Source organism: Mya arenaria, chromosome 14, assembly GCF_026914265.1.
Source record: "Mya arenaria isolate MELC-2E11 chromosome 14, ASM2691426v1".
Taxonomy (NCBI): Eukaryota; Metazoa; Mollusca; class Bivalvia; order Myida; family Myidae; genus Mya; species Mya arenaria.
The window spans coordinates 50,365,187-50,377,406 of NC_069135.1; the positions used below are offsets into that span (position 1 = coordinate 50,365,187).

Here is a 12,220-nt window from a genome sequence, read left to right on the forward strand (position 1 = left end):
GGTTCTGAATATACTTGCGGAGTTTTTTTTTGCGTTTGATGAGAAATTATAAAATAGATATACTGAAAATTATTCTATTTTTTTATATTTGAACCATATGCTAACATATTAATGATTGTTTGTTTTCAATGATTATGTATTCATCTATGAATTCCACCAATGACAGGAAATATAAGCAACACTAAACACGAAGAAAAACTTGTTTTGCAGTTTTACCCAATTTGACACCAGATCAAAGCGCTCCGAACAAAGTATATGTGTCCTTTATATTTCAAAATTAAGTTATTTATCAATGATCACACTATTTTCATTAAACATTAGACATATAAGTTATTGCAATAATTATAATTCAAAATAGCCATAGTTAAGAAGATTATGATCTTTGTACATGAGTATTCCAAACTACCCATTCAATATACATGTATATATACAATTATAATTGCCATATGCCGACAATGCATTGGTACTGAAAGGAGGGGATTCGGAGAGTAGGGGAGAGAAGGGGAGAGGTGGGGAGAGGTGGGGAGAGAGGGGGAGAGGAGAGGAGATGTTAGGAGGGGAGGCGAGGAGACGGGAGGCGAGGGGAGGCGAGGAGAATGGAGGCGAGGAGAGGAGAGGAGAGATGGGATGAGGAGGGAGGGGAGAGCAGGAGAGGATAGGAGAGACAGGAGAGCAGAGGTGGGAGAGGAGGGGAAGAGAGAAGGGGAGAGGTGGGGAGAGGAGGGGAGAGGAGAGGAGGAAAGAGGGGAGGAGGAGAGGGGGAGAGAGGAGAGGAGGGGAGAGGAGAGGAGAGGAGAGGAGAGGAGAGGAGAGGAGAGGAGAGGAGAGGAGAGGAGAGGAGAGGAGAGGAGAGGAGAGGAGAGGAGAGGAGAGGAGAGGAGAGGAGAGGAGAGGAGGGGAGGGGAGGGGAGGGGAGGGGAGGGGAGGGGAGGGGAGGGGAGGGGAGGGGAGGGGAGGGGAGGGGAGGGGAGGGGAGGGGAGGGGAGGGGAGGGGAGGGGAGGGGAGGCGAGGGGAGGGGAGGGGAGGGGAGGGGAGGGGAGGGGAGGGGAGGGGAGGTGAGAGGTGAAAAGATGAGGGGAGATCAGAGGAGGGGAGAGCAGAGTAGGGGAGCAGAAGAGGGAGGGAGGGGAGGGGAGAAGAGAGGAGGGGAGGGGAGGAGAGGAGGGGAGAGGGGGGAGGAGGAAACAGGGGAGGAGGGTAGGGGAGGAGAGGAGAGGAGGGGAGAGGGGGAGAGGAGGAAACAGGGGAGGAGGGTAGGGGAGGAGAGGAGCGGAGAGGAGGGAAGGGGCGAGGAGGGTAGAGGGGAGGAGGAGGGGATGGGAGGGGATGGGAGGGGATTGGAGGGGGAGGGGAGAAGAGGAGGGGAGAGGAGAGGAGAGGAGGGTAGGGGAGGTGAGGAGAGTAGAGAGGAAAGAGGAGAGGGGGAGGGGAGAAGATGATGGGAGGGGAGGGGAGAGGAGTGGGGAGAGGAGAGGAGCGGATGGGAGGGGAGTGGAGAGGAAGGGAGGGGATGAGAGGAGGGGTGAGAAAAGAAGGGGAAAAAAGGGGAGAAGGGGATGGGAGCTATATTGTATGGAAGACTGTATGGGGTCGAGGATGTTTTTGTTCGTAGTATACTATATGAGGGATTTGCCGTGTGTGGAGATGGGGGGTTGGGGGTGTAAGAGACAAGTAGAGGGCCAGAAAAAGGCCTTTTATAATGCTTTATCTTAATAGTAGAAAACACTTTCATTTCTCTATCATATGCATTATTCGTGGATGGGGGGGGGGGCTTATACTTAATTCTATGTGAGTAGGATATACCTTGAATGGAGGTATCTCATAAATGCAACAGCTTATTACCAAAAATACTTCTATTCTTAAATTGCATATTAATTCTAGCTAAAAAATAGAAATAAACTACAGGTTAAACTGTCTTACATCGTTGACGCTGTTCAGTTAAGTTCTATTGTGTTACAGTTTGATTGATTGCTACGCCATTTATAAAGTATTTATGTATTTCAACAAATGTAATTCAATCATACCGAAACTTTAACATACTCAATACAAATCTGCGCTTAAGAAGTCAATCAATAAAAACCAGTCACGTGACCTATTACGTAGGAGAGATACAAGCTGTTTATTTAACTTCTTTGTTGGTAGTGAAGGCCAGGGATAGGACATTAATACGTTTTAACCCTATATGTGGCAGAACTATGGCATCAAAGTTTGATTCCTCCATTCAGAGGGGCTGTTCCCCGTGCGAAGAAGATGGATTGAACACGGAAGCTCAACACTTCTGTAATCTGTGTACGAAATATTACTGCGACATTTGTGTTACAAAACATAATGGCTTATACAAGAGGCACACAGTGCTCGACCGGAAGGACGTGAAGAAATGGGCAGCGGCACCAGGGACCGTGGACGTTCTTGAGAGATGCGAGAGGCACCCCGGGGAGGCGCTGAAGCTGGTCTGTGGTGACCATGACCAGCTGTGTTGCCATGTGTGCGTTTCAATTGATCATAGGTATGTTTCAAAGACGGTTTAAGTTAAAATAACACAATCACAGTATTTAAACTGATCAAAAAATAGTTTAAGCATGTTTAACATTGTCTCCGGTTTATACAATCACAACAAAATTGTATTTTACATATGTGTATTATTAGACTGTGCTAAATTTTTATCCGGCAACACTGTCAACAAAGCCTTGCTAATGCACCAGTCAATTGTAACCACGCCCCCCCCCCCCTCCAGGTCCGGGGGTATACCGGGGATAGCCGGGGAAATGGGCCGTGTTTTTACTTTCCATGTGGCGCCGCAGTGCCGGGTGACTGTGGTGGTTTTGTCTTCACGCCAAATATAGTGGGAATTTGGCCTTAGCTATGGTCCCTTGGGTGCGGGGGCATTTGGCGGGGGGTTTACCAGCAGATTGTCCCCGCAGGGCGGAGACTTTGCCCGGGCTTGGCTGAACCGAAAGTCAAAGTCCCCGCTATTCCCCGGACCTGGGGGGGGGGGCGTGGCTACAAATGACTGGTGCATAACTATAACACATTTGTTTACTCGTTCATTATATATCACTTGCAGATCGGGGAGGGAGGGTGTCGAACCCACCCCCTCTGAAATCCTCCATGTTTTCTTTTTATTTCATTATTGTTGAACTACTAAAATACCACCAAAGTGCACCATTTGGAATAAAATTGTCAATTATTTTATTTATTTATTTTTTTATTTTATTTTGTGGGGATCATTTGACCCCCAACTCCCTGCCCCCCTTCCCAGCACTTCTAACCAAATAGATTTCGCTTTTGAGGGAGATGGGAAAGTAAAGAGGTTACGCCCCAAAGTAGCGCCCCATCTAACGTCGAATCCTGGATACGCCACTGTATACATACAAAGACTCGTTATTCGTGTCAGATCCTATATTATGAGACCTGTATTCAAATGGTAAAATATTGAGAAACAGTTAAGTACTCTCTATTAACTCACGATGATTTGGGCAAAATTTCTAGCTGTGCGGTTTGACTATATGAATATGCCGTGCACGTACATAAAATGACGCTGTAAATAACATAATAATGCGTAATAATTATGTTCCAACGCATTCGGAACTCCTCGGCCATTTTCCATCAAAAACAATCTCGGATGTATATGGATGGTTTACAATGACAGAATTCTTTACATTTAAGTAATTTGTAAGTAGATTGTGTAGTATTTTCAATTCAGAAGTTAAACTTAATGACTTGACTGTTGGGAATCTTAATTGTCTTTGCAATAATACGCTTCACTGACAATCAATTAAAAAAACTTAGTGATTCAAAATACAAGCTTAACACAACGATTCATTTTTACTATTATTATTTTTTTATGATCTACCTCTACTGATGTACCGACATACATCCGAGGTTGTTTTCGATGGAAAATGGCCGAGGAGTTCCGAATGGTTCTAATGCTCTTCATTATTTCTCAGATAGTCAAGGGACATAACTCGACACATTCTAAGAGTTATGAGCTTTACTACAAATACTGCCACTGTCGGCGACTAATGGTACAATGAATTTAAACTCTATGCGACTTATGGTATACAGAATTTAAACTCTATGCGACCTATGGTATACAGAATTTGAACTGTATGCGACTTATGGTATACTGAATATAAACTCTCTGCGACTTATAGAATACTGAATACAAACTGTATGACGCTAAATGAATGAATTCGCAAAACATCGTCATAACAAGATATCTAAGTTATTTTTTAAACCAAGCCTTTCTTCTAAGAAAAATTATAAATACTAAGACTTAGACTATAAAGTAATTTATGCTATTAGCCTCCCAACATTCCTATGCATGTACCATTTACCTTTCAATTTAGATATTAATCATCTGGTATTTTTTAAACATATGCTATGCTTTTATTTGTCTTTACTTGTCTTAATTGTTATTTATTTTTAATATGCCATATTTCATTGTGTCTGTCTGTCTGGCTGGCTGTATCCCTGTCTGTATGGCATTCTATATGGCTGTCTGTATGGTCGTCTGTCCGTCTGTATTTCTGTCTGTCTCTTTACCGGTGTGTTTGTCTGTGTGTTTGTCTGTGTATCTCTCTGTCTGTGTCTCGGTCCGTCTGTTTGTCTGTCTGTATGTATGTCTGTCTGTCTGTTTGCCTGTCTGTCTGTCTGTCTGTCTGTCTGTCTGTCTGTCTGTCTGTCTGTCTGTCTGTCTGCATGTATGTATGCCGTTCTGTCTGTCTGTCTGTCTGTATGTCTGTCTGTCTGTCTGTATTGTCTCTATGGCATTCTATATGGCTGTCTGTATGGCCGTCTGTCCGTCTGTCTTTCTGTCTGTCTCTTTGCCGGTGTGTTTGTCTGTTTGTTTGGCTGTGTGTCTCTCTGTCTGTGTCTCGGTCTGTCTGTATGTCTGTCTGTCTGTATGCGTGTGTATTTGTCTGTGTGTTTGTCTGTGTGTCCCTCGGTCTGTCTTTCTGTCTGTTTGTGTGTCTTTATGTATGTCTGTATGTATGTCTGTCTGTCTGTGTGTATGCCTGACTGTGTGTCCTTCTGTCTGTGTGTGTCTGTGTGTGTCGCACGTGTGTGCGTGCGTGTGTGTGTGTTTCTGTATGTGTATGTGTGCGTGCGTGTCTGTGTGTGTGTTTCTGTGTGTGTGTGTGTGTGGGTGCGTGTGCGTGTGCGTGTGCGTGTGTGTATGTCTGTCGGTGTTGATGATGTCGGTGTTGATGTCTGTCTATGTGTATGCGTCTGTATGCCTGTCTGTCAATGTGTGTGTGTCTGTCTGTGTGAATGTGTCTGTGTGTCTGTCTGTCTGTCTGATTGTTACAGACAGTAATGCATTAAGGTTATAAGACCCTAATGGGCATCATTTCAATCTATGATCAGCTTGATATTATCTTAATGTGTATCATTTACGCTAAAAAAAGGAACAACCATGTTTTAAAGCAAAATCAACAGGTTCTGGAAGAGGACGACGAAAACGACGACGAAATATAAGTATTTAAATTTATGTGATTTTAGAAGAATGTTATAAACAAGCGTCTTCATATAAAACAAGTTTTCCTTCTTTCATTGCAGACACTGCTCATCAATACAGCACATTCCAGACGTTGCAAAGGGCATCCGCAAAGATCCCGGGTTTCGACAACTACCTCAACAGGTTGCTGTTCTTAGGAAGCAGATAGAAGATATGAAAAACGACCGAAAGAAAAATAGTTCCTCATTGAGGAAGACTCGAACAGCCATTGTTGATGAAATCCAAGCAATTCGTAAAAAGATCAACGACATTCTTGACAAGATGGAGAAAACAACCGTTCAAGAATTAGACCGTCTGGTAGCTGATCAGGAAATGTCCATTAAGAAAGATATGGAATCCTGCACACAGATGCACGATGAATTAAAGAACATCATAGATGACATACAAAGCAAAGACTCATCAGGCGAACCACCCCTATATATTGGTTTCAAAAAATGTGAAGAAAAAATCAAACAAGCAAAAGAAATTCTGCAAAACATGTCAAGTGTTGTCAAATACGATTTAACTTTTGGTAAACATAATGGAATAGAAGATAACTTGTCTTCGATGAAGACATTTGGAGAGTTAAATGAATCGAATGTTTTTGGTGCACAACCACGTTCATCGCTATTCCCGCGAGATCATGTATTTGCTACAGAAGGTTACATGGAGTACAACGTGAAGATGAGTTCAGACAGATATGACGGTTATATTGAAGGGATATGTGAGCTGCCTGGTGGAGAGGTTGTTATTACAGACGGCCTCAACAAGAAAGTGAAACTCCTGGACCAGGAGTACAGGGTTGTCGACCACTGTGATGTCCCCGAGTATCCATACGACGTGTGCCACATTGGCGGGAATGAGGTTGCGCTTTGTGTTGATGAACATAGACATAACAATGATGATAGACATGAACTTCATTTCATTAACATAACAAAAGGGAAACTTGTGACTACGAGAAAGTTAAGTTTCTCCCATAAATGTTACGGCGCAGCTCATCACGGGAACAACCTTTACATTTCATCACTCACCGCGCTGTACGTCTATACGATGACGGGGAAGCAGGAGAAGAAGCTGTACGAGGATAAGACCGGTGGTGACACGGTGAAAAGATTTGCCATCAGTAACGACGGGAAGACTATCTACATCACAATCCACTCAAACAGTCAACTTATCACCCTGGACAACCTCGGCAACAAGCTGGCCACATTCACTGATCCTGACTTGTTGGGACCTCACGGAGTACACGTGACAACTGCTGGACACGTGTTCGTCTGCTGCTATTACTCCCACACAGTGCTGCAGGTTGACAAGGACGGGAAGACGAAGTTGGCCACACTGGCAGGGGGACAAGACGGAGTGCACTACCCTCAAGCTTTGTTCTTCAGCAGCCGTGCTTCCTCTCTGGTTGTCGCCGGAGAGAAAGGCACGCTCCTCGTCCTTAATGTGCGATAAATAATAGATCCAATTACAAGTGGCCAAAATACAATTATTATAATTGATTGTTTTTTTACTTTAGCTTTTCTCGTAAGTATAAGCACGGATGAAAAATGTATATAATACAAGAATCATATTTGCTTAAACATACATGTCTATATATATTTTACGTATTTTATTTGCTTTTAGCTACATAGTTATAATGTTTATGGTGTACATGCTATTCAACTTAATGACTGTTTATTGTATAATGTTTTTCAAATATATTCTATATGTTGTGTGTATGTATATATATATATTTATTCTTTATTTAATTTTGAAATAAAATATATAATACGTCCCGTTTGTCCATGTGCCTTTAAAAAGCTTCAATACTTTTACTACAACTACAAGAGAGCCAGTTATATGTTAACTATTTTCACTGGAAACCTAGATGAACATAGGTGCATTAATTATGCAGAGTTTCTTTAAAGTAAAAACAATAACAACATATACCTTGATTATAGTTGGTTTTGTTTTCAATTAAAGGCACACAATAAAGATGGATTCAAAAACATTTTGTTTTTATATTAAATGCAGAATTATGAGCTCATTAGACAGTATGATCAAAACATTAACAAACATAATGCGACACGTTTTAAGAAAAAAATAACATATTTTTAATTAATAGCTACGTGGCCATTAAAACGCGCAAAAACGGCTTTACACAAATTATATTTATTGTTTGTTTTAGTAATTATTATCAAATGAATTAAACATAATACTGCATTTATAAAATAATAATATTGCACCAACGTGTTCGGAGTCTGTTTACAATCCGTATATCCTCCCCGTACACGATACAGGGTTGTATTTCCATAGCTTACACGTTGCATGCACGGGGTCCGTATTTCCATAGCTTACACGTTGCATGCACTGGGTCCTTATTTCCATAGCTTACACGTTGCATGCACGGGGTCCGTATTTCCATAGCTAACACGTTGCATGCACGGGGTCCGTATTTCCATAGCTTACACGTTGTATGCACGGGGTCCGTATTTCCATAGCTTACACGTTGCTTGCATGGGGTCCGTATTTCCATAACTTACAAGTTGCATGCATGGGGTCCGTGTTTCCATAGCTTACAAGTTGCATGCATGGGGTCCGTATTTCCATAGCTTACACGTTGCATGCATGTGGTCCGTACTCCCATAGCTTACACGCTGCATGCATGGGGTCCGTATTTCCATAGCTTACACGTTGCTTGCATGGGGTCTGTATTTCCATAGCTATTACGTTACAGGGACCGTATTTCCATAGCTTACACGTTACAGGGACCGTATTTCCTTTGCTTACACGTTGCATGCACGGGGTCCGTATTTCCATAGCTTACACGTTGCATGCATGGGGTCCGTGTTTCCATAGCTTACACGTTGCATGCATGGGGTCCATATTTCCATAGCTTACACGTTGCTTGCATGGGGTCCGTATTTCCATAGCTTACACGTTGCATGCATGGGGTCCGTATTTCCATAGCTTACACGTTGCATGTACGGGTTCCGTATTTCCATAGGGTATACGTAGCATGCACGGGGTCCGTATTTCCATAGCGTACACGTCGCATGCACGGGGTCCGTATTTCCATAGCTTACACGTTGCATGCAGAGTGTACACGTTGCATGCACGGGGTCCGTATTTCCAAAGCGTACACGTTGCATGCACGGGGTCCGTATTTCCATAGCTTACACGTTGCATGCACGGGGTCCGTCTCTCCATAGCTTACACGTTGCATGCACGGGGTCCGTCTCCCCATAGCTTACACGTTGATGCACGGGGTCCGTCTTCCCATAGCTTACACGTTGCATCCACGGGGTCCGTATTTCCAAAGCGTACACGTTGCATGCACGGGGTCCGTATTTCCATAGCTTACACGTTGCATGCACGGGGTCCGTCTCCCCATATCTTACACGTTGCATGCACGGGGTCCGTCTCCCCATAGCTTACACGTTGGTGCACGGGGTCCGTCTTCCCATAGCTTACACGTTGATGCACGGGGTCCGTCTTCCCATAGCTTACACGTTTCATGCACGGGGTCTCTTTGTCCATCCCGTACATGCTACGTGTATGGGGTCCGTATATCCATCGTGTGCACGTTGTATGTATGGAGTCCGTTATTCTATCCCGAGCATGCCAGTATACGGCTTCCGTACATCCAAATGTCTATTTATATATTATTTTTTGGCCAATATTAACGGTTAAAATATGTTTTTCATCATAAGTGTTAAATTATTTAAGAAATACACGTTTAGTGTACGGGTCCAGCCACGCCCGTACATTCAAGATATACGGGACCGTTCATTCCGATTTATTCAACTACTCTCCGCAGTTAAAAACCAACTTTAATTTGAAAATTTGAATTTAAAAAAAGGTTTAATTTCAAAGTAAACTGACTTAATTTGCGAACATTTATGGTAAACATTAAATTGTGTATAAACAGTTTTAAGTTGATCATAAATGCATGAGAAAATGGTTAAGGGGGTTTCATCAATGAAATAGAGGATAGCTGTTTGTATCAGTGTAATATCGTTATATAAGTTAGAAGTCATTTAATTAGAAAAACATGCCAATTGTATGCACACGTTACGTCATTTTTTATGGCGTTAACATCCATTAAAATTGAAACAAAATAGCAAATATACAAACTGTACATAGCTTAATGTATGATATGTTGTCGGTTGTAATTTTTTTTGAACGTATTAGAAATCAGCCAGCAAATACTTAAAGTACACCGTATTGTGTATGGTTACCATGTTTAATGTCGCTGTCTATTTTGACTTTTTGGTAAAAAAAGAATTCTGGACACAAAACCCTATCAATATTATATTGATAGGGTTTTGTGTCCAGAATTATTTTTTTACCAAAAATAATTTTAAATGTTTTTTATTAGGCCCTTCAAAGATTGCAAAATATGGCGTTAACATCCATTAAAATTGAAACAAAATAGCAAATATACAAACTGTACATAGCTTAATGTATGATATGTTGTCGGTTGTAATATTTTTTTGAATGTATTAGAAATCAGCCAGCAAATACTTAAAGTACACCGTATTGTGTATGGTTACCAACAGACAGCGACATTAAACATAAACTTCAGGCACCAATAAATACATTTCCTATTTATTATACATGTATAGTCAATTGAGCAATTTGCATGCAAGATATGACTGATTTCAAGTACTTCAGGTATATTTCTGTTAGCTTTATTAACACTCTGGCTAGGACATTCTGTTTTACTGAGTGCACTTTAAAGTGACTCGCCATGTCTTTTTTACCAAAAATTACTTTTATTGTTAATGCATCAGGAAACACTAATTTTATCATTATTTGACTCTATGATATCGAAATTGCAGAAAAAATACAATTATAGCATTAAAAAGTAGTTTGGCTTTAGTGGGGTTCGAACCCAAACCGGTAAAGTCAAGAAAAAAGTAGAGTACACCCGTTTAGTCCTAACGGCCACCGGGACGTTAAAAAGTGATGAGGTATGTTAACATCTTAAGGATACATTGATGACATCATGAGATAATGTCAATCAACCAACACCACACCCGTAATTAATTTTCAATCGCCATTCGTGAAGGGTTCGAGCTTTTGGTAGTTGGTTGTTTTATCTTTTAACACTCCTAATGATTTGCCACACTTTATTTCGTAATTAAAAAATTGCATTTTACAGTCCATGAGTGAGTCCCTTTAAAAGAAGGGTTGGGCCTTTAAGTCTTACTATATTATATTCATACTGAATTGCGATCTGTCTGTATGACAGGTATTGGAAAACATCTTTGCTTATAAGTGATATAAATTTAATGACTTTCAGACATATCGATTCTTATAAGCCTTTCATCTTCAAAGACGTGACTCAAACACTAATGCTTTTCTTCCAAAAATGTGTTAAAACTTAAAAGTCATGAGCAATTAAGCGTCAAATTCTATACAGGGTTGTCAATGCATTTATTTTTGAGAAAAGATGTATAGACATGTTTTGAATATATAATGATATTGAAATGATATCGGAAAGATGTGGCTTGTTGATTTGAGTTACGTGTATTGATTTGTTTCATAAACAACGATTCAATTCTTTGTACAAGAGAAATGGTAAAAATAACAAAAAGTAAATGATAATTATGATGATGATGATGATGATGATGATGATGATGATGATGATGGTCATGATCATGATCATGATGATCATCACGACGACGACTGACGTTGACGATGGTGATGATGGTGACGATGTCGATGCTGCTGCTGCTGCTGCTCTGCTGCTGCTGCTGCTGATGATGATGATAAATAAACAGTATTTTAGATCAATATCAAATACGTGATAAAATCTTCAGTTGAAGACATAATGCAAGGACTTAAAACACGGACCCCTGAAATCGACATTTTGTCACATGGAGGGCTAAGTCTTCTATACGCATGTGTACCGGAAGGCTAGTACGGTGATGAATCACGACAGATGAAAACCCTTTTCGGTGAACTGTACAAAAGTGCGTTTTCTACGTCAACTTTTCCACAAGCTTATAATTTTAGATATGCAAGAAAAAAATATCAATCATGTTTTTCAAGTCCTGGGCGAAAAATCCGACCCTCGGGCAAGTGTGTGTACAGGAAACACATGATAGATACTTACATCATTTTGATTAGGATCTGTTTCTCCTTAATTATTCATTCGAAATGGTCTTGAAATACTGGTACATGTAAAATAGTGTGTTCATACACATCATACCTAAAAGTATCCATGTGTACCAACAGATATATTCAATTTTTCCAAGTTGCATTCAATTATTTATTAACTACATTGTTCAACTATGAATACAGGCATTTCAAAATTGAGAAATTGCAAGGCAGTATGTTTTGTATGGAACAATGCATACATGACCTGCGCACACTGTATAAAATATGAACAAATAAAATATTTCAAACATGTTTTTTATGTTTATTTTGTTTGATTAATAGTAATAATAAACACATACAATTAGACACACACATTATTGCAAGAACATCTTATAAAATGTTAGAGTAGTTAAAGGCTTGTTCACGTTTTAAGGCTTAAACATCACAGAAAAACATCCATTTATTTTTAAATATCCACAAAATGATGATAATATTCATGTTGAAGCGGTTTTGTTCATATTTCTTTTTAATATGACAGAAAATACCCCCTGTGCCGACAAGCTTAATGCTGGAATGACCTCAGGCTTGGATTTACAAAATTCTGCCAATAGCTGCTTGGTGTATGTTCT

General features: G+C 40.7%; 1 protein-coding gene across 1 annotated transcript; it reads left to right on the forward strand.

The window, feature by feature from the left end:
* The first annotated feature begins 2,119 nt into the window (after positions 1 to 2,119).
* On the forward strand, positions 2,120 to 7,277 carry LOC128216896 (uncharacterized). Its single transcript, XM_052923598.1, has 2 exons — positions 2,120 to 2,507; positions 5,564 to 7,277. The coding sequence occupies exons 1-2, from the start codon at positions 2,197 to 2,199 to the stop codon at positions 6,954 to 6,956; spliced, it is 1,704 nt and encodes a 567-aa protein (XP_052779558.1). The 5' UTR covers positions 2,120 to 2,196; the 3' UTR covers positions 6,957 to 7,277.
* The last annotated feature ends 4,943 nt before the right edge of the window (positions 7,278 to 12,220 follow it).

Bases quoted from the DNA above. Each gene is read 5' to 3' on its own strand.
- LOC128216896 (XM_052923598.1), top strand. From the start codon at position 2,197: ATGGCATCAAAGTTTGATTCCTCCATTCAGAGGGGCTGTTCCCCGTGC. The intron at 2,508-5,563 runs GTATGTTTCAAA...CTTTCATTGCAG, and splicing joins TGCGTTTCAATTGATCATAG to ACACTGCTCATCAATACAGC.